The 26422-nt window shown below is 37.2% G+C and overlaps 2 protein-coding genes across 9 annotated transcripts in view; one reads left to right on the plus strand and one right to left on the minus strand.

Annotated features, from left to right (window-relative positions):
• The window catches only part of CEP85L (centrosomal protein 85L), a 235356-nt gene that overhangs the window by 134372 nt on the left and 74562 nt on the right, over window positions 1–26422 (plus strand). The gene's annotated exons all lie outside the window — the stretch shown is intronic.
• Window positions 433–25054, minus strand: PLN (phospholamban). 4 transcript variants are annotated; one of them, XR_012645060.1, is made up of 5 exons: window positions 24888–25054; window positions 22366–22543; window positions 18166–21854; window positions 16544–16608; window positions 433–4332 (listed from the first exon to the last, which is right to left on the minus strand). XR_012645060.1 is itself a non-coding variant. In XM_074990681.1 (4 exons), exon 4 carries the CDS (start codon window positions 10425–10427, stop codon window positions 10269–10271), a length of 159 nt encoding a protein of 52 aa, XP_074846782.1. In that variant the 5' UTR covers window positions 10428–10551; window positions 13975–14122; window positions 16544–16608; window positions 18166–18730; the 3' UTR covers window positions 9821–10268. The 4 variants fall into 4 exon arrangements, 3 of the variants coding, with proteins under 3 accessions (XP_074846782.1, XP_074846781.1, XP_074846783.1); XM_074990681.1 differs by lacking the exons at window positions 433–4332; window positions 22366–22543; window positions 24888–25054 and adding exons at window positions 9821–10551; window positions 13975–14122 and having other exon boundaries at window positions 18166–18730; XM_074990680.1 differs by lacking the exons at window positions 433–4332; window positions 22366–22543; window positions 24888–25054 and adding an exon at window positions 9821–10551 and having other exon boundaries at window positions 18166–18729.

The following is a 26422-nucleotide window of genomic DNA, read 5'->3' on the forward strand; positions in this document are numbered from 1 at the left end:
ACAAGGGAAACTAGCCCCCGCCCTCCCCAATTGCTGCCTCTGCTCCCCACCCGCACTCACCCCTACACGTCAGCCCCATGCCCTGAGCCCCACCCACATGCTGACCTTCTGTCGTGAGCCCCTCTTTACTCCCCCACCCCTAACTCTTGCACCCCAAGCCCCTACCCTGATTCCCTCCTCTCCTGCAAACTCCTGCATCTCCTACACCCTCTCCCTCTGCCCTGAGCACCCACACTCAAATGTCTTACTTGTACTGTTGTGGTACAACCCCACCTCTAAGACTCTTGCCCTGGGGAGTGCAAAACAAGAGTACCTGTCAGAAACGTAAGCTGCTTTTCACCCTTGTTTGTAGTCCTTTTTTACATATTGAATACTGTTCAAGCAGCAGAGTCTGCTGAATTAGGTTTGCTAACATTTCTGAAAAAATAAAAGTCTTGTCAAAAGTTGTTTTTATTAAAAGAAATAGTAAAGCAGTGATATTGTGTGGAATACAGTAACAGAATGATGAACCCTCTTTTGCTTTTCAGAGTAGGAAGTTGTGTTTTATAACACTAGGGATCATTTTTGCTGATGTGCACAATCTTTTAACAGTGCAGTAAGAAATGTGCCATCTGCTTGAAAATATGCGTAATGACTGAAATACAGTGAGTTTTAGGGCAGGTAAAATGAACCCACGTATGTTGTTTTTACATTAAAGCAGACAACAAGGAAAAAAACCCAAATTTATCTTTGATTATAAATGTAGATAACACAGTCATAACTTGCCCTTAACATTACATCAGAATTTGTGTGCAGAAAAGATGGCCTTTTAAATACATTCTGTACTCAGCTTCAGGCTGTGTAGAAAGTATCTGCACACTGAGACTGCAAAAAGAAAAAACCATGCAGTTGGTTAACAAATTATCTTCTTCAGAGGACAGGCATATTATTTTGGAGAGATTACAAGATGCTCCACTGAGGCTATAATATTTACATGTGTGTTCTGAAACAAATTCGTGAGAGGTTGGTAGTTTTTAACCGTTTATCTAATACTCAGTATCATGGGAGTGTTCTTGAACTAGCCTTCACTAGCAGGAGCTGCTTTGAGAACATATGTCTCATCACACCCTTTAAGCTATAAACAGACCTTCAAGCAGCAGATTTTTTAAAACATAAGGTTAGCAGTATCTGGGTGAGCTAAAAAGATCCACACTATATTCCTATGCCATCAGACATTATTCTTAGTTATTGCCACTTATGCCTGATATTCCAGCACACAGGAATCCCATTTTTAGGTAACTTTTTCCACAGGCAAGGACTGCAGGATTAGACTTTTATTAATGAAAAATTTTGGCCTCAGATGCATGACCATGGTTCCCATTGATTTTACTGGATGCCGTGCATAAAATTTGGAGTGAAGAATATACCCTTTAAGGCTGTGAAAGATCTGACCGTGAGCATTTGTGAATAGTTGTTTCTTGAACTTTGATACTGCTTATGTAGAGCTGTGAGTTTGACTGGATCCACGGAAATCTTGAAACTAAGGAGCTGGGGGGACAAGACTGCTTCGTTGCCCAAGAAACCATGTACAGCACCATAACCTGGGCCCTGCATAATGGTGCTGTCATGTTGGCCACATCAAAATCTATTGGAGGAGGCCCTGGGAAGGGACGGTTCTCAAGGAGGCAGGCGAGAAGTGGCGGCTCATGCTGGCCTTCTCCCCAGTCTGAGTAGCTGGGTTTGGAAGTTGAGTGGAACCTCCTACTCTACCGCTTCCTGGGCTGGGTCTCATTGCCCTGATTAAGTGGAACTGGACCAAGAATGGCTGTGTGGAGTGGAGCTGGCCATGTACCACACACCCAGCTGCCACCCCACCACTCTTTGTGTCGTTCTCTGTGTTTATTTGTGTTTTCTTTCCTGTGGTGATTATACATGAGTTTAATAGAATGCACTCATTCTACTGGGAAAGTCTGCCACTTTAATTTTTGTGTTTGCCAGTTTCCATTAACGAGGTGCTTACTGCACCTCTCTGTTTAAAGCATTCATAGGTTAATGTTCGAGCTGCTCAGGAAATGAGATTTTCATCTCCTGGGAATTGTAGCCATTTCAGAATTAGTTTGCATTCAAAATCAGAATGGAAAGTCAAAATCTCAAAACATTTTGCAACTCAAAATATTTCAAGTTGTGAATTGGAAATATTCCAATGTCGACATTTATGAGCAAAACAATGTGACATGTTGAAGTGATGACATTCTTTCCAAATTGACATTTTGAAATAAAAAATAGTTTTTGTTTTGGAATGTCAATGCATAAGAGTTTCACTTTGGCCCCACTTGAATAAAAAATTGCATATTTTTGCTCAATCATTTCCCTGCAGAAAAATGAATTTTAATTGAACTGTATTTTCAGAGAGAATTTTCATGCTAAATTTTAAATTCAGTCACTTTTAGTTTAGTTAACATTCATTGTTGTGCATCACTACAGTTGGTTTTTATATTCAGTTAATTGTGAACTATGTGGTCTTGGGATTTTGACAGGTAGAGGTGCATCTTAATATAACAAAGCTGTGGGAATGGTTTTGGTTATGTGTTGATGGCTGCTATGCAAACCCAATCGTGATATTTTTGGTCATTAAAAATATTATGTCTCTGTGTGCTGCAGAAAATGTGTTATTCCCAGTATCTCGTACAGAATTGTTTTACTGTCTCATACTACTGTAGTGCCACTGTTTTGTTTGATAAACAGTTGTTGCATTCCTTTCCAGAAGTAGCTACACATTAGTGGATGGTGGTGAGTTTCTTGTGTGCTTTGTTTGTAAAGTGATTTGGGATTAAAAAGTGAAATAGAAATACAACTTATACACTCACAATTTCCCCCTTTTTTTTTAAGCTTCTCTTTTAGTAGAAACTATTAAATAGCTGTAGTCATTTTCTATATATACAAAGTACATTTTACAGCAGTCTATGCAGCATATCTGTGAATAGGCGTATTATTAGAACGTTGTAGGATGGTTGTTCCTTTTTACTGCAGTGGCCTTTGAATCAGTTTTAATTGTTTGTGTTTGGTATACTTCATGTTGTGGTAATGTGCCTACTAAGCAGAATAGCCTCCAAAATATCAAGCAAAATGTGATAAAGTGCAAATAATGAAATAGCTGGGCAACTTTTCTCTTTGAAACTTACATTGACAGTTGATACGGGAGTTGACAATAGGAGTGTTTCACCATAGAATGGCTATTGATTTTATTGCTTATTGTTTTATTGCAATGTGTTTTTGATTTTTGGAAAGACTGTTTAAATCTGCATTGCACATCATTTATAGACACAAGTGAAAAGCTTTAATTGTAATTATCCAGTGCATACCATCTACTATTGCATGAGACTTTCTTCAGACTTCAGAGACTGAAGTAGACTATGGAGACTTGATAGTGTTTTGTATTTTATATTACCTTTTTATTGCTCAGTGTTTTAAGCTTAGTGATTGGTGAAATTCTTTCAATACCAAAGCATAATGGTACTGTTTGCTGGTCCCCCCCTCCCTCCCAAGTAGTGCAGGTATATATGACTTTTAAGAAGCTGCAGTTAATAAATTATTATTTTTAAATATTTGTACATGCATGATAAATCCTGAAACCAGCTGGTGGGATTTGCTTTTGAACAGACACAAATACATTTTGGGCATGTTTTTTTTTTGTTTTTGTTTTGTTTTGTTTTGTTTTGTTTTTTTGGCCTTATGTAATCTGGTACTTGCCATCAGTTAGCTTTTGGTGTCTGTCTTGTCCATTTCAGGTCTGTGTCTCAGTTTCTGCAAAAAAGCTGCTTCATTTTTGGTATTTCTATTATCTTCTTTGCAGAGATTGTACTCCTAGGAGACTGCTGCCTTTGATTTTTAGTTGTTTAAATACAAGTAATCAGTTTATTATACAAGAGACAAGAGTACAGTATACGCTTAGATACAGCATCCCTTTTTTAGGCAGCATGGAACTATACAGATGAACATATAATATTCTAACAGTTTAAAGACACTTCTGTTTTATGCAGTCCTTCATATGTTATGTTCAGATAGTTTGAAGAGTCAAGTTATCATTGCAAAAATAGTAAAACTTCAAGGAGATTCACATGAGCTTCACCAGGATAAACATGAGTACAAGAACCATAACAATAAGCAGGAAGTTGAGTAGCAAGTTGAGGCCTCTGTTGTTAGCAAGATCCATACTCTGCACTAGTCTGATCTCTTTTTGCTTTAACTGAATTCTTGATTGTAGCTTCTGGAGGTGCAGTTGTAAGAAACTGGGATTCACATGTATTTCATCCTGGTGTTTTCAGCTTTCTACCTGTCCTCAGTTTCTGACACCTAAGAGAAAATTTTGTTCACAATAACTAGTAATTTATTATTTTTTGACTGCAAATGTTAATCCTCTACTTTCTCTGAAGAGCAGCTAGTCTGGAAAGATAATTTGTCTGTCTATTTTGATATTGCTCTTCTAAAGGAAAAGAAATGCAGATTATGTTGCAATTTTATTTTAAAATGAAAAATGTTTGTGGTGCTGTCTAGGCAAAGCTCTTGTCAACATAACTTCTGGAATAATAGGGCTGAAACCTCCCATGAAGCCCATTATATTTCAGAAATTGGCTGCTTTAGAATATTTTAGAACAATGAAGTTTCAAAAAGTATAAAAATTCCTAACGTGGGTAAAATGTATCTTTTCAAACAGGGAACTTTCCTGCCCTTCTAAGGTTTTGAGCACTGTGTGGCGCAGCAAGCAACACCCTCTTACTTTTGCCAGCCCTGAGTTATGTAAGATTTATTGCAGCCTTGCAAAAGCCTTTTTAAGAGCCTAGTTTGAGTTGGCACAGGCTGCATCTTTTAATAAACATGTACGCAATGGTTTATTTAAAAATTTAATAACTTAGCAATTGTAAAAAACAAAGCATAAACAAATAGGACTGCTCAATACTATGTACTGAATGCTGCCAAAGTTCATTTTCGGGACAAGCCAGTATCTTAGGAGGGGAAGGGAGCTTGTTTATGGTTTCCAGACACCATAAAAGTAGTGCTCTTTGGCCATTTTCATATCTTTTTAAAAACAGCATGTCTGATTTTTATAAAATAAAGTCTAAGAATTATGGTCCAGCTATTATAAATATATGGTTGAGCCATGATTGTTAATGGGAACACTGTGACAAGAATCTCTGTATGTGTTCCATTCTGCTTTTCTTTTCACACTGTGGGTATAAAAATATGTTGATGTACCTTTCTCTGCCCCAGAAATAGATTTTAATATGCTAGTTTTGATCACAAGCCTTTGCTTTATTTATAGAGAGAATCCCCCTACCACCTACACCATTGCTAAAATATGACATCTTTAAAAATATGAAATTTCATTACAAACTTTGGAAGTGGGGCAGATTGACGATGACCATATTTCTATGCAAATTACTAGCAGTCCTGTGGATCCTTCGAGACTAACAAATTAATTAGGTCATGTGCTTTCATGGGCAAAATCCACTTGTTTCTCAGACCATTTGCGAACATTTTCTAACCTAAGAAGTAGTATCCGAAGTACTATTCAGTGAGAATATGAATGTCAGAATCTGGCATGAACATGTCAGAGGCTAAATTCGTTGCTAATGTAATTCCATATTTTCAGTAAACCTGGATAAGGATCAGTTTATCAAAAATACTGTGTGAAGCAGATATACATACATTGCTACTCATCCATTTTCTGTCATACAAGGTAGACCTACTGTTTTGCTTAGAACAAGTTTAAGCCATGGGGCAGTTAAAACTTGTATAGTAAAAATAAAACCAGATACCTTCACCTTTTTTGTACTAGTTTACTGTTGCTGGGGATGAAGGGTTTGGGGCGGAGCAAGGGGGAGAAGCTTATGCAGAAAAAGGTCTAAACTACACACTTCTTGCTAAGGTGCATAACCACCACTGGCTCACAATGGAAAATGATAGTGCATGGGCATCTTATCTGGCATAACCTCAGCTCCACCTATTTGTGGCTGCACCAATATGCACAGGTTTACGTACACCCACTGAGGATCCAGTCTGAAGACTATAAAAAGACAGTCTTACTAAATACAGTAAAAGCCCAGTTATCAAGCACCCATGTAACTGGCACATTCAATTAACCAGTGTTCTGAGGGGGCTGGCTGACTGTCCGGGGCAGGCAGAGTGGGCTGGCTGCCCGATCGGGGCATAGAGTGGGGCCAGCTACCCACTGCCGGCCGCAGCTCAGATAACCAGCACATTTTATTATCCAGCATCCCCAGTTCCCTGCAGATGCAGGATGATAAAGCTTGTACTATAGTGGTTTGTTTCTTGTTTTTTTGGGTTTTTTTTTAAGTGTAATTCTGGTCCTGACTCAGTTTCTTTACTGGCTTCAGTGGAATCATGCTAAAGCCAGGAGTTACTAAATCTTGAGTTTTCTTTTCGTTTTGAAAGTTTGATTCAAAATGATGGCTATATATTTTTTCCTTATCTGTGTGTAAAATAAACTAGAGAAAATGGGTAGTGTGCAGAAAAACAGCAATAATTGATCGAAAACAGTAATGAAAATTTCTACAGTCCAAAACCATCTACAGTATTTGGAATTCTAATTCGTATAAAAAGAGGTAACTGTGTAGTATAGTTTGTTTAAACTCACTAGATTGCTTGTACATGCTGATTGAATTTAAATCTACTTCAAATTCATTGAGGCATAAGAAAGTAAGTGGATAGTTTCATTAGTCAAAACAAATATCAGTACAAAGAATCAAAAACCATTGCATTGCTTAGTTTTTTCACATGACATTAAAAAGTAGTTAGAATTAACACTTCTCTCTAAACTGGTGTGAGTTTCAACATTCCTTACTTCTGTTTTAATATGTTATCTTCAAATGTTGATTTAATGAGCATTTTAGGATGCTTCTGTTTATTTTAAAGATCAGAAAGCTAGACAAAAAGAAAGTATTTATGTACCAAGATTTGCGGAAAGGTTTTATTTATCTTTGGAATCCATTGATATTTATGGTGCAAGGTGTGATAGTAATTCCATTCTGTGTTCTTCATGTCAGTAGGATCCCAAGACACAAATATAACCATATGATACACACTGTAGATTGATGTTGTTGCAGAATGTGTTTTCGTTTTCTTAAATTCATTTTTCCTTGTATATGGTTTTTGAATCACTATTTTATTTATTTGAGGAAAATTCTATTTATACCAGTTTTTGTCTTCTAAAATTTAAAAAGCAAAATAGACAAAACAAAAACAAAAACCCTGACTCTTTTGAAGTCTATTCTCTTGAAAAGAAGTTCCCGGAATGTATCCATTCTCTAGAGGGTCTAGCAGTTTTCCTTTTCAAGAGATTTTTCGGTAATGCCAAATTGTCATAGGTTGGGTATTATGTATGATTTAAATCCCTCCAAGTCAATCTAAACAGAAAACCCTATATCTAAAAAATTTAAAGAAGGTTTGCTTTGCCTTTTCTCATTTCTCCTGCGGGAACAGCTCGCAACATGTTACAGACAGTTCTCTGTATGTAACCACTAGAATACCCTTATGAGTTTGTGGGGGAGGACTGAAATAATAAGATCATTTAAACATGGTAATTATCATTATTGGTCTTATATTCGCTTTGAATTGTGATACCACATCTGTGTTCGTAAATTCATTGAAATATTGCATAGATATTTCCATAAATACATCTTAACACTCACTGGTTTTGTAATTTGTTTGAAATTGTACCTACTGTATTATAGTTACAATTTCACTAAAATAAGGCATGATTAGTTATAACAGAACAACTGGTCTGGGCTGAGAGGACACACATGCTTTCTTATGAATATAGTATTTATAAATATCCTTTCAAAACAGGGATTCTTTTACTAGTCTTCAGTGGTGTGGTCAAGATTCTGATAGGTTCTTGAGAGATCCAAGAGGCAGTACTGACAACTGCCTTTCAAAACAAAGGGAGATGAAGGGTAGCTGAATTCCTCAATGTCCGAATTAGCCAATTATAGCGACTTGACTATCCTTTTACTGACTATTGTTACCAACTTTATTCTGTCCTGCTGCTGCTCTGCATGTTTGTGTGCTTTACTGAGGTAGGATATCGTATGCTGGCGTGCACCATACTAAATATTAGGCTAATTCCTCATTCTATTTGACTTCCTATTTTTTCACGGTCACTAACCCCTGTTTTTGTAATCTTAATTCCTGGGGCACATTTGCTGTCCTTGGTGTTTGAAACTCTCTTTGACTTTAGATAAAAGTTGCACACAGAATACAGTATAATAGAGCCTTTTAAAAAGGAATGATTTTTGACTGATACCATAGATTCTTGTTTTTCCTCTCTTTAAGTGTTGCAGGAGTATAGATTTTCTTAATATTAAAGATAGGCAAAGAGTAGAAGAGAAGAAACAGAAATCTAAAAATGCATAATAATCCCTGTCAGTTTCTAGCGACTTTCAGCATGAAACTGACATTAATTTCAGTGTTTCAAACTGTTGTTGAATTAAATAGACTTCAGTTGACTCTTGAGAGACGAATGTATCTTTTAAGTCAGAAGTTCTCAAACTTTTTTGTTGTGTGGTCCATCTTCTAATTGATAATTATTCAGACTGCTTCCCTTCCTATCCAAGAGAATGTGGGCCACCCCCCTTGCAATTGCATAATGTACTTTCAGAAAACTGGCACTAGAAAAATATTTGTTTTGCTCTTCCTTAATGTGGCATGGCTGCTGGAAAAAGAAGAGACAGCCCTATGCGAATACCCAGCTTTCTGCAGACCATTCGTAAGAGCTCCATAGACCCTAATGATCCATGGACCAGTTTGGCAACCACTGCTTTAACGTGTTGTTGATGTTTGCAAAATATACCTTGCTTGGGGAAAGGCAGGGTGTAATTACAAATGGGTGGCTTTGCATTCTAGACAATCGCATTGGAAACAAATCACTTGTTGTCAGCTAGCTGGGAGTAGGCCCATATTATGTTTTTTCTCATCTGTATCTGACCACCTCGACACTAGCAGGTGAATTTGGTTCCAATTTTGCACTGAGGAGCTGCCTTAAATAGAATGCATTGGATGAATAGCAAGTTAGTCTCTTTCCTTAAACTTAGCTGAGATGGAAGTGACCTGGCTACAGAATAAAAAACCCAAATCTATTACTTTGTTATACCAAAAGCCTTTCTGACACAGATAAATGCTGAATTTCTTGTGCTACTAATGTAAAGGAAATTGCATTTCTTGGTGCAAATTTTGGTACATGTAACATGTGATAAATAATCTATTACTAAAGGTAGCAAAAACAAAAAGCTCTTGAGATCTCAAGGCGCGCTTTTGGCTTCTGACATGTTGCTCGTTTTGTTAGCCAGGTGAACACAATTAATGAAAACTGCTCTCTTAATAGGCCGGTTGGTTCTCAGTATACCTGGAATAGCAAATTAAAACTCTCTGCAAATGCTGGTAGTTTTTAAAAGATGTGTCTGTTGAAGCAGAGTCATGATACGGCTATTGAAGCAGCGTCGCAAGTTGTGAAAGAATACCTGATAGAATTGAAGTGTTGGCATTACTTTTCTACTGTCTTGGGAGATCTAAAGTCTTCCCTTATACAGGAAAAAAGAAAAAAAATAACATTTATATCGGGGAAGAGGTTTTTTTGAAACAGCTTCTACTTTATTTTTTTTTCCAGGATTCCAGTCATAAACTATTAGAACAAGCTGAATAATTTAAATTAACAATGTAACTGCTGTACCATATGAAAGTTAACCAGAAAAATTTGGGGAATATACTCAGATCTAAATGTGCCTGTGCATCATTTTGGATTCACTTGAACTTCTGTCAGCTATTTAAAAAAAAAAAAAAAGAAAAGAAAATTAAAAAGAGAGATTTGGGCCTGCATGCTTTAAAATTTCACCATTCAAGAGTGAGATGGCTTTTAAAAGCGTTTTAGTTGATTTGTCTGTAACACAATTAATGCCCTTCCTTACTTCCATGAAAAAGTTTCAGATTCACAGCATGCACATGAGATGCCTCTTAGCAAGGTGAACAAATTAGCTAGCTTGTGGACAGCTTTGTACCAGTAGGCTTGAAATCATTGTTCCATAATGAAGTGCTTTTGTAACATGTTTACAATGGCTAGTAAGAAAATGGTGCAGAGGTTGACGAGTGGTTTAGTCCAACTGCTAGATCTGCACACATGCATAATCTTGATGGAGTTTCTTGTTTAATTCTTTCTTTCCCTTTGGTGTGGCTTTCCTATAGGATAGTGCAGTGGGAAACAAAGATGCAGTGTAACTTCAGAGAAGCATCACAATGATACAGATAAGCAAGAGGCATATTAAAATCAGACAAAAATTTATGAAGAGCTCTTGGAGCTTTTGGCGTGCTTGTGGGTTCACCTCAATAGTTGAGGCTCTCCTCATAGCAGAGCGGGTTATGTGCTGGACCTTCTCCATGGCAACAGGAAAGCAGAGAGTAAAAGTCAGAGGTTTTATAAGCAGTGCAGGTGAAAACAGGAGTCAGGAACAGTACAAAGTGGTTATTGTCTTCTGGCTTTGTTTTAGAGAAATCTGTGTGGAGCTGGGAAAGCAGGAAAGTGGAGAGTTAGAAATCAAAGTGTTTTGATCAGTGCAAGTGCAGACTGTATTCATGTTACAACAGTGCCTGAAAGAAAAAAGTGAAGTTACTTTTCACAGTGTGTTACTGGTTATTTTAATAATTTTTTTTCTAGATAGGTAAGACTTAGTGGAATTTCACATGCAACCTTGAGCATCAGTGAGCTTCTGCAGATCTGAGGTGGAGCCTCATTTTGAAATGGGATTTATGGTTATCCAGCACTACTTCATAGAATCATTGCAGTAGCACCTAATCCAGTTCCCTTCAGCATCCCCCATCTTCAGTAGGAGTTGGTTCAGGCCAGCTAAGAGGCAGGATGATCTTGTGAATAAAGCCGTAGGACAGAGTCAAGATATTATGCTTTTTTTTTCTGGCTGCATCAGTGACTACTTTTCAGTGCCTCATTTTGGAGCGGGAGTGGAAAAATAGTATAGCTAATGCATTTTCTTTCCAAATAGAAAGAACTTCAAGTGTAAACAAATACTGTAGTGGCAGTATTGTTATGTATAAGTGATATGGAGAATTTCTTGTAAAATTATGTTGAAGGACAGAGTGTCTGAGACGAGACTTTTCTTTTTTAAAAAGGTACTAACATGCATGAAAGTTTCATGCTGAAAAGCAGAGGGGTGGTGCTGCTATAAATACATCAGCAAATAAAACTTTTTTAATTTTGCAATGTTAGGTGCAGTTTTGCTTGAAGTGCTTTTTATAAGAAATAGAGAGGACAGGTATGCAGGAATGCAAATTATATTGAATTATAAAATTAAAAAATAAATAAATAAAACCCTAAAATGTGCTGTAAACTCTTCAGGATAAGAGCCCCTCTTTTTGTTTCTGTCTAGGACCTAGCACAATGAGGGCTTGATCCCTGGCTACAGCTGCTAGGCACAACAATACAAATAATTGATGATGAAGGTGGAACCTCAAACTGCCCTTAGGTAAATTCATTTATTCCCCATAAATTTTCTCCTTGGGAGAATTTGCCCCTGAGTGTTTATATTACATATCTCTTAATGTATGCACTGTAGCTGTAGCCGTTTCGGTCCCAGGATATTAGAGACAACGTCAGTGAAATAATACCTTTTTTTATGGCAGCAAGTTCTTTGGGTGAGAGTGACAAACTTTCAAGCCACACGGAGTTCTTCTGGTCTGGGAAAGATCTTCCAAGTATTGCAATAAAATGCACAGTGGAACAGTTTGTTTATTATAAGCAGTTGCCAGATCTCATAAGGGACTATTCAAGGCTGCTATCTATTTGTGCTACACAGTCAGTTCCGCCTTGCAGTTGCTGTGTCACTGGGAGTGTAAGAGCTCTGTATAAGCTTGAAAGATGTTGGTCCGATAAAAGGTATTACCTCACCTGCTTTAGCTCTCTGATCATGACCCAGATAAGTTTATTGATAATAGCTATAGTTTAAGATGCATAGGCTCTGGCCCCCCCATCCACATAGAGTTGGAAAGAGAGATGCTTAGCAGGGATCATCCCCCATACGGCCTCATAACTGCAATATAAACCCTTCTGTCTGTGAAAGGGAGGAGATGGGTGGAGAGTAGCATAAGGAAGCTTTTATTACACATGGATATCTTCAGGTCAATGAATTTGCTTGCTGATTTGGCTAAAAGGATTCATAAGAGATATATATTGTGAATTTCATGAATACTTTCAACATATCTTTTCTCAAAAATCTGTCCACAGGAGAGGAGGATAAGGGGCTGTCAGTTCAAGTCAACTCTTATTCTGTGTCATGACCAGGATCTGCTTTCACCATCAAAGACTGAAATAGCATTTCAAAAACTGGACTTAAATATTAAATTATACATATTATATGAATAGCTTTGATTGGTTGAACGTGCGACATCATTTTTTAAAACTAGATTCTACAATTTGGGACTAGAAATCAAGAGCATAGATAGATTTGAAAGCAGGTATAGCATAAACATTTAAAGTATTTGTCAGGCATATTCTCTTAAGTTATTTGTCTGGTCTGTCTCTCTCTTGTGTAAGTGCAGTAAAAGCAAGACAGGCGCACAAGAATTCTCAGATGACTTGACTGAAAGTTTATCTGTTCATCTAGCCTAATACAAGCCCTGTGATACACTAAAACATTTATTCTGTTCCAGACAATGTATTCTAGTTCAGCTCTCATGTGTTTATATTGGCACAAACAAAGTGTTTTCAGGCAGTGTATAAGGTTGACACATCAAACGACCATATTTTTTGGGAATTACTTCATGATAACATGCTGTACAGTTATTTAATGGGCACCACAATCTAGAAAAGGCTCCTCATTAAGTCAGCTCATATTAAAACATGTTAATGGTAATTTTTTTTTTTTTTTAAACCTTTGGAAGAAGAGAGGAAATAGTCATTGGGCTTGATTCTCATACACTACTTTGGCAGCGTAAAGGAACCTTAAAGTGAGATAGGTACATAAATGAAAATATGTCTCTTTGTGTTAAAGGTTCACATTTTGAATGCGTTAAGAATGAGATGTAGAGTGTTCCGATTGCAGTAGTTAACTTTGCTGCACTTGAAGACCTATGTGAAGTTTTCAAAGAAGCAGCACCGGGATTTCAAAAGCCATTGTGAATGTTCTTTTCTTCTCCTTACCTAAGACATACGAAAGAGGTTTTCTGATCTATGTAAGGATCTGTAAATCTAGGCTTCAATACAGGAGAACCCTGATTATCTGACCTTCAAGTATCTGACTTTCCGTTCTATCTGACATGACAAATATAAGAATTTTTTAGAATGATTGATGAGCGATGGCATGTGTGCAGATGACATATTTTTGATCCTGATATTTGTACCTGTATTTTCATTAGTATTCCATATTATCTGACATTTCCATTATGGAACATCCTTCAGTCTGATTTAGGTCAGATAATTGGGGTTTTACTGTATGTGTTTAGATACACGGTGCTTGGTTTTACTTAGCAAATGCACACATTGCTCATTAATCTTCCATGTGTGCATAAAGAGTGATAGATAGTAACAGCTCTGTTTGAATAACAAACAAGCTCAAAAGGCCAGCCCAGTATTAGAGGGGTACCTGTGTTAGTCTATATCCACAAAAACAAGAAGTCCTGTGGCACCTTTATAGACTGAGATTTATTGCAGTGTAAGCTTTCGTGGGCAAAGCATGCATCTGATGAAGTGGGTCTGTGTCCGTGAGAGCTTGTGCTCCAATAAATCTGTTAGTCTACAAAGTGCAACAGGACGTCTCGTTTTTTTAGTGCAATCTTACATAGTTAAAAATAATTTAATTAAAATTAAACCCTATTCTTACACTATGTCATAACAGCATAGAAATGCTCAAGTTTAGTTCACAGGTACTAATATTTTAGGTCAATGCTATGATGAAATCGCACATAAGCAAAACGTACCTCAGCAGCCAAAAGTAGGAGTTTCAGCAGAATGCAAATTATATTTGAGAACTTATATGCTGAATACCCTTGTTTCCATATGCAGCACTGTTACAGATTGCCCAGAAACAAACCTTTGGCTCAGTCTCAAATGAGCGTGTTGACTGATCTGGAAGAAATGTAGTATGCACAGTGCATCATTTCAGGAAAAAGCTACATTACCAATCGTGCTTGTATGTATGTAAAGGTTACTTGTCACTTGCTGTCTTATGGTGTTTCACCAGCTCAGTCACTGTTTGATTTCTTGCTGACAAGTGATTATTGTAGTGATTATTTGTGATTATTTTTATCTGTTTCTGGGTACCCTTTATATTGAGAGGAGGTGTATAAAGAAAGTTGAAAAATATAGCGAACAAAGTTGAAAACCATAGGCCAGATTCATTCCTGGTATAAGTACGTTGGCTTCACTTAGGTCACACAGGACAAATTTGGCTGTGTTGGACACAGTGATTTTAGACATAATTTACCCTTTTCTTGTAATGTATTTGCTAAATTGTGGTAGTCATATCGGTGAAATAAAAGGGATTTGACATGAATGATTGTCATTCCATGTAACAAAACTAACTTGAGGAACTGAATGGTAGGACAGGCATAAAAAATGAAGACTAGGTAATGAGGTACTGTAAGGTCCCCACATTCACGAACTTAACATGCGTGAATTCAGTTATTCGCAAGCGGCTGATTTGTGGGCTCTGGGTGGGGAGCGCCGGCAGCCGCCGCTTTTCTGGGGCTCTGGGTGGGGAGCACCAGCAATCATTGCTTCTCTGGGGCACCGAGCCCCTGTTGTATTCAGGAAAATCAATATTTGTGAGAGTTCTGAACAGTGAACCCTTGCAAATGTTGCATCCCTACTGTATTTCACAGTAATATCACTTTGGTAGCATGTTACAAAAAGCAGTAATCCTAGTGGCTTCCTTTTGAAAATGAACCTTTCAATGGTTATAGGTACCACAGAGCCAAAAACTGCTAGTGAGTTATGTAATCTGTGGCTTATGTATATTTTTGAAAACTAGTATCTCAAATAATCCATCAAACAAAATATTTGGGTTTAGCTGTTGTACCTTTCATCTTCCTGCATAAACATCACATTTAATCCTAGTTGAAATGAGAAGCTCTCTATAAATTCAGGAGCGGAAGAAGTGAAAGGTCACAATTTGTATTTGCCAGTGGGAACTCAGCATCTTGTAACAAAAGCAAAAGGGAACTAGCCTAGTACCTAGGATTAAACACTGAAGATAAGTTGAGGGAGTGCAGATTTGGAGCTGATAACAACAGTTAAACATGCAGATCCAAGAGGAAGATTGACTGTACAATTTGCTACTCTGATCATGCAAAGAAGTTTGTGGTCAGTGTTGAGATCTGCCTGTTGATTTCCCTCCCTGACAGGAGAATTTTGCTCCATTTATAGTTCCTTTTAATATGTCCAATTCAATCATATATAGCCTCCTTTTCTGAGCCAGTGATTGTATTGATTTATTTAACTTTGAAATCATTCTGTGTCCTTCTGAAGTCTCTTTTTCAATCAAGGGAGAAGGGGACGTTTAACTCATTAGGCCACTAGAGGTCCTCTGTTCACTGTTCATGCTCCATTTAGTCCTATAAAACAAGTGTTTATAAACGAAACAGGACTAGATCATAGGTGTAGTGGTGCTGAAGGGGCTCTACCAATTTTCTGAAGTGGAGTAATGCTCTACCAATGGTCCACTGTGTCTCTGCTCACTAGCTGGATGTCTATATAGCCAGCCACAGCATAGGAGGTTGTTTAAGTCTTGTAGAACCTCTAGTTGGAATTCTTTTTTATTCTGTCAGATTCAAATGTTTCAGCTAGAGAAGAGTACTTATCAAAGCAGGTCACTGTAGGAAAGGACTAGTTCTGTAGGCACAAAAAGTTTTTTTCTACATCATAAGGGAGGCAGCCGTCTGACAGATGGAACCTGAATTTCAAGAAAGAGAAGGTGAATCACAGAAGAAGAATGGATAGGACCGTGTAAAAGATGGAGGCTAGGCAAAAACATATGTCATGATAGGGGGAGATGGAACACAGAAATAGAGTACAGAGGCAGGGGAAGCAGAATGGAGTTGGAAGTCAGGTATGAATGGGCAAAAAGGAACAGAGAGGGAGAGGGCAAAGGTGGGGTGTACATCTGTTTTAAAAGCCTTTTTTTTTGCTTTATCACTAATACTTCTGTTGTTAATTGACATTCTTGGACTTCTAGAAAATAGCTTCTTTCCTGTGCAGGCTTTTTAGATTTTGTGTGGAGTCTACACTGTATATTCTATGCTACAGATAATGAGCCACATTCTAACGAAATGTAACCTTCATAACTCTGTTAAAACCAGTGGGCCTATATAGATTTCAATTTGACAAGAATGTCACCTGAAATAGCCCTACATGTATTCTTATGCAGAGTCTAATACCAGGGTAGTTAAGTGTGTGTATATTGTACACGTAGTATAATAAACTTGTATGAAAAGACATAATATTTGGTTTTAAATAAAAATATTGACAAGAAAAATAAAATGCCGTTACCTAAATTTCCCGTGACAAATGCAGGCAAAATGAGAAGTACTACTGCTTCTTTCTGGAAACAATTCCTATAATAGAATTACATAGTCTTCAACTAGTTATATGCTGCAAAGTTCACCTTACAAACATCAAAGCATTCCAGGAATAGGGAGTTCACACAGTGCCCTGTTCAAGTTAGTGTATGGATAATGTGTCCAAATATGCAGTTCTCAATAATATTAATGGAATTGCTTGCAGGCGTTCCCAAGAGTATTGTGAGAATATACTTGTAAATACAGAATACCTAGTAAAACTGTGGTATTTTATTCTCAAATGTAAATATACATGTATGAGGTATATATTGATAGAAATACACTGGTACTCTTCGAACAGAAATAGGTTTAGAACACGGACAGGAATGTATCCGGTCCATTTTTGTGTTTTACAGTCTCCTGACTTCTAAAAACTTATAGATTTTGTCCTCTTATTTAGGAAAATTCTCATCGGGTTTCTAGATTAGTGCAGTCATGGATCCTAATAACATAAATATAGGAGGGAAAAAAAGGACCAAAGAAATGTTCCTGTTTACCAGACATATCCATTATTTCACTCATTTTCTTCCTTTTAGTATATTTTTGCTCTATATGCCCTTTATAAAAGGGTTAGATGTTAAATGGACAAAATCATTTCATGTGAGTTTTTGGTTTTGATTTGTATAGTGCCCAAACACTTTTATCAATGATGGATAAGAAGAATACTTCGTAAAAATTGCTGTTTGATAGTTATGAATCTTACCTGTTTTTTCCTGGCAAATATGAAGAATCTTTTTGCCATTGTATTTAAATCAGACCTACTAGATTCAGAAGCTGATATCATAAAAAGGCTAAGTTCAGAACATATTGGTCATCAGGAAAACAAACAAACAAACAAAAAAAACCTTAAAAAGATTTCAGAACTGAGACATCATATTTTTACATTAAAATTTGAATGGTGGAAAATGACTAAGGATCAGCTTTTTAACCCTTCTTTATAATCAAACTAGAGGTGTGTATATATCAGATGCTCATTAGGTTTTTTTTTCAGTGTGCTATGAACTGAATCAACTTGTCTGATTTAGGAAAAGCAAGGGGAACTTTTCAAGAATTTTGGATTACTAGTGGGCAATGAAACAAAGAAGTAGAAATCCTTACAACCAAAGAGCAGTAATGTAAACTCTTGAATTCAAACTTATTTTTGATCAGAACAGAAAAAATCTGTTGGAGTTTTAAAACAAACAGGCAGAACAAAACCAAAACAAAATAAATCAAATAGCCAACCAAAACCTGAGTAGAGGTGTGGGGGCAATAATTAAGACTTCTGGTGTTTTGATGTCTTTTGCCTAATCCATTCACCCACGGAAAACATAACTTCTTATTAAAAAGAAGATAATTTTAAAAACAATAATACTGTCTGATGTTTTTTCCTACTGCACTGGTTTTTATTTGGCTTGCAACAGCAGTGTCTAAAGTCTCTGAACTTTTTAAGAAAGCAGCTGTAAGGATTGGGTTTTATTTTAAATAAGCATTCATAATACAGGCTGATAACTTTGCATAGGGCAGTTTATTTGGAAAATTGCAATATAATTGTAATAAGAAGAGATCCCTTACCTCTGCTGATGATTGTTAGTGAATTATAGGATAATATGCTCTGAGCTGTGGGAAACTTAGTCTGGACTTCTCTGTCAACTTGTCTGAGCCTGTCACCAAGTTTGCAGGAACAATTGAAGAAGGTGGAGGAAAAAAAATAACAAAAGCTTGAGGCAGGGCTCATGATGTCATGCAGGATTGTGATTGGTTACCCAGTGGCCTTCTAATATGGGGAAGTTGTTCATCTAAACTCACTATAACAGTACTGGTAGCACTGGAAAAATATTTGTTGTGTGGGGTGGGGTGTTTTTTGGCCATATTTTTAAGCAAGTGTACAGAAGGAAAGCAATCTGCATGGCTATGCACTGAAGAACTTGAGCAGTGATGATCCAGTGTTTGGAAACCTGGGATGGGTGCTGCATGTCAATATGTAGTATTTTTAATAAATGTATATGAAATTGTGATTAATTAAGAATACTTCAGAAATTTCTTCAAGATGGTGAATTTGCTACAGCAGTAACAAAATATTTTCTCATGATGAGACAACCTCTTTGGATATTTTACTTCCCTATGAATTTTGTCTTTTTCTCCTTATGGGTCTTGAGCTTCTTCACAACCTTTGAATTATGTTCATTTGTTAAAAAAGGTTTACTAAGCTGTGTGTCATCTTTTAGTACGGTTATACACCTGATCATTATTCTCTTTATCGCAGTGTGTAAGTATCCCTGTTGTGTTCTCCAAAACTTCCCTTACCCACTACAGAGGAATTAATGCAGTTTATCCTTCATTTCATTATCTCGATGCCGACAGACTAGAGGGAGGATTTTGGGATCCTTTCAGCTTTCCATATGCTTAAAATAGTTAAACTTCTCTTACGTTTTAACTCAAACCAAATTATATTGTGGTCAGATAACATTCTGTATTGGAAAAAAAGGAAAGCACAAATAATGTATGTGGCACATTGGTAAACACTGGAAGATATACCCCCCGCTTTGTAAACCTTGCAGCGTACGTAGCGAACACAAACCAGAAGCAAAATAATGTGCTGTGAGAAGGATGTTCTGCAGCATTTTTTTAAATATAGTGTTTGCATTAAAATATTTTTTCATTGTTTTGATGGGGTTCTTTTAGACTTTACCCCTAATTAAGTGAAGTAACTCTAACGTAACCAGAGCTGTAAGCCTTTATACTAAAATAGTAAATCTCACAGTTTTCTTCAGCATCAGGAGCAGGAAAAAAACAGGTTAGGTGTTTCACTTTGAAGTTAATAAAATGTCTCCTCAGTGAATCGTGGTGGCTTTTTACCTGTGCATAAGATGTCATAATTCACCTGTAGTGACAATGTTAGTATTATCGATCTCTGGCATCTCGGGAGAAGTGTGTATGTCCTTCAATAGGCAAGCACTGTACAGTAAACTCCATACCCAGCAGCCCTAGGATTGGCAAGTTGCTGGATAGTTAAATATTAATTAATTAATATGGAGATATACCTGTCTCATAGAACCGGAAGGGACCTTTCAGGGTCATTGAGTCCAGTCCCCTGCACTCACAGCAGGACCTATCACCATCCCTGACAGATTTTTTTTTTTTTAAATCTCTTTGCCCCAGATCCCTAAATGGCCTCCACAAGGATTAAACTCACAACCCTGGGTTTAGCAGGCCTGTGCTCAAGGCACTGAGCTATCCCCTCTCCCCAAACTGCTATGGATAATAGAGAGGTATACCTAGCAATGCATACCACTAATAAAAAATCTGTTAGTCTGTAAGGCACCATGGGACTTCTCATTGTTTTTGTGGATACAGATTAACACGTCTACCCCTCTGATACTCAACAAAAATAGGATTATATATAAAGAAACAAACAAGTTACCAGCAACAGTCGTATTTTACACTGTAAACTTACACTGTATTAATTGTATTTATGATATTTACTTTCACTGTACTGTACTTACAGAAAACGTAACTAAAATTTACTTGTGGTTAAAATGCCAGTTATTTGAGAGTTCCAGATGACAGAATGCCAGATAGGAAAGAGTTGACTGTATATTTATCTCAGGATGCAGTCTTGCAAAAAGTTCATTTACCATTGGTGTGTGCATTATGGGGTTGCTGTCTTGAGACAAATTGAACCACTTTTAACAAAAATATTTTCTTTAGCTTAAAGTTAGCAGCTTCATATCTGAAAAATGCTGTTCTGCTCTCATTTATTTATTCATTCACAGAATTTCAACGTGTTTCAGTTGATTTTGATGTTGTTGCTACTTTAGGGGTGTGTCCATGTACACTTCATATTTTAGGGGTGCGCCTGTGTACCCATCATAAGGATTTTAGCAGTGTGTCTGTGTACACTTCATAAAGACTTTATTTATGTAGTAGTGAAACATGTTGTTGGGATGAAAAAATTGCCTTCAATTTAGTAGTTACAACTAGTTTATTAAAATTTAGTACTTTCTGTTGTGTTTAATTGGTGATCAGGAAATAAATGATAGAGTAATACAGATAATGAAACAGTGCCCCAAAAGGAATTTAATGAATTTTTTGTGTGTATGTCTAAAACCATTTTAGGACTGTCTTGTCCAGAACTATTTAAAATATCTATATAAAAAGTACAGATTCAGATTAAAAGTGAATGTTATGAGTATATCGACTGTGAACAAAATGGTTTTAGATTAGATACATTTTTACTGTAGAATTTGTAACATTTCAGTCTAAAATCTCCTTTGCTGCTGCATAAAACGTCGTCAAGGAGGCTCAGTTATCTGTGTTGTCATCTTTTTAAAATATCTGTTGTGTTTCCTGTTGACATACCAGAGCACTAAGTCCACAATTTTTTCTTAAATACATACTGCATTTTTCTGATTAACTCTTCTGTATGTATTACAGGGTGCTCAGCCAGAAGTGAACTAATTTGGGATATTAGAAAAGAAAAGGTTTAAAAAGGGAATACATGTTGGAGGTTTTGGCTTGCTTCATTTTCTTCTGGGGAACAAAAATTTGCAGCTGTTCCTTGCATTACCTTAAATGGGGATGATCTGGACTTTCTCCAGTGGGATTAGAAATCCACCACCAGAGTATGTTTGTGTTCTCGTATTTAGAAATCCGGTTGATTTTTTTTGGGATAATTTCCAAAAAACACAGGCGTTTTACAATTTGATGTAGCAGCTCCTTATTTAACTAACAATAGAAAATATCTTGAGGTTATTTTGTGTTTTTGGTTTTAAAATTTCAGATGTCACCTGCACTATCTTGGTAAAAACTCTTGAGATGTTAGTGTTTGTTTTCTAAGATCTCTGTTGATAAATAGAAATGAACTATATAACCCAAGCATAGTCTTGTTTTGTGCTTTTATAGTAACCAAAGAAATTAAACACTGCCACTGAACATCATTAGTGAAGTCTTCCACACTGTCACTTTTTCTGATTGATTGTAATTTTGGAAACACCTATCTTGAAGTATGGGAAGGCATAGAACCCAGTAGAAGTTGAACCTCTCTGGTCTGGCAGTGTTCATAATCCAGCGTGATTTTAGTTAGCCAGATAACAGTTGATCATGGGTGTGGCCAAATTTTTAGTTGCCCCAGAAAGTTTGTTTAAAGTCCCCGGTTCAGGCTCTCAGTGGTCTGTGCTGTTTTTTCATTCTAATTTACCCCAAATGTCTTCTAAGAGCCCGGTAAGCAGTGGAAGTGTTGGTAATGCTGCTAGACCAGGGATCTGCAACCAAAATACAGAGACAGAGAGGAAGCTGTGCTAGTCTATACACTAGCAAAACAAAAAACAGTCAAGTAGCACTTTAAAGACTAGCAAAATAGTTTATTAGGTGAGTTTTCGTGGGACAGACTCACTTCTTCAGACCATAGCGAGACCATTTTGTTGTGCTCTGGTCTGGCTGTGTTCTGAAGAAGTGGGCCTGTCCCACGAAAGCTCACTTAGTAAACTATTTTACTAGTCTTTAAAGTGCTACTTGACTGCTTTTTGTTTCAAAATACAGAGAGAAGCCATTTTTTTCAAATTCTGTTACAAAATCAATCCTTCAAGAGCCTCAGTGCATATGAGTACGAGACAGTCCTTAATAAATCATGTCATACTGTACTTTTTGTCACCCTTCTTTTAAGAACAGTGCACACAAAATGATTTGTATGAGTTAGAAAGTTGTTACCCCCACCCCCAGGCTTCATCCTTCTGAGCCCCAACACGCCCCCCCCCCACACCAAGATTAACTTGCCTCAGCATATGCAGATCCTCCGCTGCTCTCTTCTGCCTTCTTGGCGGGCTGCATGTCTCTGGCAGTGACAGGCTCGGCCACCTCTCCCCCTCTGATTTTCACTTCCAGGCTCCCTCCTTGCTGTGGCTGTCACTTCTGCGGCTTGCTGCCACAGCTGATTGCTCAGTGGCTTCGGCGGCTGCCGCCAGTTAAACAAACACACTAAATTTGGTTGATTTAATGGTGGGCAACTGAATTTATTTATTTATTTATTTATTTTGTTGAAGCGGTGGCAGCCTGTGGACCTGCATGGGGAGTCAGCGGCAGCAGCACTCAGAGCCGCAAGTGGCTCCTTAAAGAGCTACATGTGGCTCTGGAGCTACAGGTTGCTGACCCCCGTGGTAGACAATATTGACCTCCCATGGTCCAGCAAATTTTCTGGTTTGGCAGCAGTCAGGTCCTAAGGGTGCCAGATTGGAGAGGTTCAATGTGTACATTTGTTCTTTGCTTGTGTTTTATTACAGGACTAACAGGAGTAAAAAGTGGTGAACTTTTTTGTTACTAAAATTGGCAAAGTTCTGAAAGCATAGAAAGAGCTATTTCATTTAGTTGTTTTAAGATTAATATAGTTGTGCTTTAAGACAGCTTCCTGACTGAATTTTCTTGCTTCATTTTGATGAGGAGGTTTAAGAATGCAGTCCTAATTTCAGTGGGCAACAAATGCTACTGTTTTTAAAGTGAGTGAGAGAGAATCTTTGGTTTTGTTTAACTTAATGTACTAGTGAAGCATTTAGTGAAACATTCTCCAGCAAATGTAAGCAAAGTTCCTGCTTCAGGAATAATAGATAAGATCAAAGTGATGATATTAACATATCATCCTACATAGTGTTAGTACTTTCTTTGTTTTTAATCATGTAGAATATATAAATATCTACATAGCACCTAATAGCTTATGGGGTAATATAATTTGTTGTTTGCTTTGAAAATAATCATCAGTATTCTGAATTTCCTTTTATTGTCCTTCAGATTATTGAAGGATATTTTTACTCTTTCCCTTGTTTCTTCCCCTACCTCGCACCACTGTCAGGCTGCTGTTACAACATTCTATATCCAAATTAAAGGAGAAGGAGAGTCATGCAGTGTTCTCTCTGAGGTACCCACATTTCTTGATTCATAGATTGGTTTACAGAGGATTGAGTGGAGCTTTGTGGAGGAGGCCTTCCTTCCTCACACTTGTGCTGTGAAGATCAAGGCCTGTCATCGTAGCTCCGTACTTATTGTCCTCTGGTAAAAAGGGGAGAAGTTCAAAATGATTTCTTAAATTCGGAATGTAATTAATGTGGCTTTAGATTTTTATTTTTAAATTTTATTCTTCAGAGTTAATAGCAAGGTAAAATAAGTCCTTTTGCTTACGTGTATATGTAAGTAATGGGTTTAAAATATTATGGAATATAACTGAATAGAAAAGTTTCTCATCATTGGAGCTTCAGCATTACACATCTTTGGGATTTTTTTTTCTCATGGGAAGATAAAGGCTCTAACCATATTGATTGTCAGGTTTGTAACTAACAGAAGACCATTTCAGAAAAGGTCAGTTTTATTATTTTCCTTCCCTTCAGTCTTAGGAACACAAGCCTTTAAGAAGTGCACTAGATTACAGTGTTAGAGTATGATGGCACCTGTTACATTATTTAACACTTTGAGCTATTGGTAGGTTAGGGAAGAGGCACAAAAAAGATTTTTGGCTGTGCCTTATGCTTTACCTTCACAGCAAAACCCAAAGTATAGAGTTTATTTTTCTTAGGCATAACATGTATTGTAAAAATAAGGTATTACATGAGTGCAAACTGTGCCAAATATATAAATACCATAAAAATCTATATTCTGTAAAAATCTGTTCTTTTAAATCAACGTAGTTTTGATTATTCCAGTAATAGTGTATTAAACTAGGAAATTAAGAGAACTGTTACGATTTGTCGTGCTGCCAGAAAGCAAGTGATACAACACAGATCATTCAAGGAAAAAGGGGAATTACTTGAATTTTAGTGCTTTTGGTTAACAGTCCTTTATTTTTTTAATAATTACAAAATCTTCAAAAGCATTGCAATTTGAAGTTTTATTCTCATCGTTTGATTAGCTTAGCTTATTTGCATGAGGTGATGTGATGAGATTCTTGTGACAAAGAAACCGTGCCGAGTGTCTTTCAGATAAACTGTTCCAGGAAGCACAAAGATTAGTTGTGTTATTTGACATGGTATGAGTGACGGATGAACACGGGGACAAAGGCATATGAAGGAGAGATAAAAGGCTTCAAGACCATGTTTCAGGTCCAAATGTGGTGACACTGGATTCTCTCCACTTTTAACAGCAATTATAGAACGGAGGCAAGAGATTGTGTTTTGGACTTCAGCTGCTACATATTCTCAGAAATAGATTGTCTTTAGCAGGGGAGAGCTCAAAGTTTGCTCAATTGAGAAACACATTAGCAGTACTTAGGAGCTCGAGGGTCTTATCAGAAAGAGTATTGTAGTAGTTTGTCTCACCTTAAAATACAGTAGTACTCATGGAAGGCACAGGTTCTCTCGTGCAATGCTCCATCTGGTTCCCAGGGACACTTCATTCAGATCAGATGGAGGTGGTATATAGAGGTCTTTTAGCTTCCATGGATCTCTCCTTAGAAGGAAAAGGATGTATTTGGCTTGGAGGTCACTTGTTTAGTCATCTCTGCAGATGCCTCTGTGAAATATTGAAATAGGAATTTTTTGCTTCAACTTGGAAAGTATTGTCAGTTACTCCCCTCTCTCTTCTTTCCTTGCTATCTTCACCTTGCTTTTGCATAGGATGGAGAAACAAAGATGAATTAAAAAGCTCTCGATGAATTACTGCCATTAGTCATTTCTGGTTTTGTTTCACAGTTAAATAAATATCTGGTTAATTTTTTACAGTATCAGTTTTTAAATTATTTTCTACAGAATTTTTATCCAGCTTAATAACAGTAAAAGTGTTGACTTTTTTCATTACTTGTTCTATGTGTGTGTGAGCAAGAAAAATACTTGAGACTGTAAGTATAGCTGTTTCCTGTGGCACAAGTTCTATGGTAAGTCCCAGCTCCCTCCCCATCATGTACCAAGTACTTGTGCATTTGAGGGTTGAAATACACCTCTGAGCCAAAATGTTCAAAACTTGGCAATGTTTGTCTCACACCTTTATGGAAAGTGTCAAATGGTGAAGTTTAATCTGGGACTCCAGTTTGGCTCCATCTCTAAGCAATAAAAACAGATTCCAATGGAAGCCTGGTAGATGTATATTGCTTCTGGTTACTCAGTGGCATATGAAAAAATATGACCTACAAAGTTGACTGAAATGAAGGCATGTTTTACTTTCCTGAAGTATATTGTTTTATAATATTTAGGTTATCACCAAAATTCTGTGGCTCCCCATTTGTGTGGCTTTTCAGTTGAGTCATTGGAGGGAAGCAGCATATTAGACATGTGACTTGCATTCCTTCGTGTCCCTTGGGTATTCTAAAAGCTTTTTTTTCCCCTTGGCTTTGAGCCACAAATGGGGAAAAAATAATTAAAAGCTGTGATTTTCTTAATCCTGAAACAGTGTGTATCTACACTAGCCCAAAACTTCAAAATGGCCATTTCAAAGTTTACTAATACAGTGCTGAAATACATATTCAGCACCTCATTAGAATGCTGGCAGCCGGGGCACTTCAAAATTGATGCGGCTCACTGCCGCACGGCTTGTCCAGACGGGGCTCCTTTTCTAAAGGACCCCCAGAACTATCAGCAGATAGGATAGGGGATTTTGAAGTTGCCGGGGTCCTTTCAAAAAGGAGCCCCGTCTGGACAAGCCTTATCAATTTTTAAGTGCCCCAGCTGTCGGCATTCTAATGAGGCGCTGAATATGTATTTCAGTGCTTCATTAGTAAACTTCGAAATGGCCATTTGTATGGCCATTTCGAAGTTTTGGGCTAGTGTAGACGTAGCTAGAATGACAACTGACAATAGCTTCTGGACCTTGCTGACCCTTCTGTCAGCGACTTGTGTCTGCAGTGCTATTCAAGCCATCT

The sequence above is a fragment of the Carettochelys insculpta genome, chromosome 3, assembly GCF_033958435.1.
Source record: "Carettochelys insculpta isolate YL-2023 chromosome 3, ASM3395843v1, whole genome shotgun sequence".
Taxonomy (NCBI): domain Eukaryota; kingdom Metazoa; phylum Chordata; order Testudines; family Carettochelyidae; genus Carettochelys; species Carettochelys insculpta.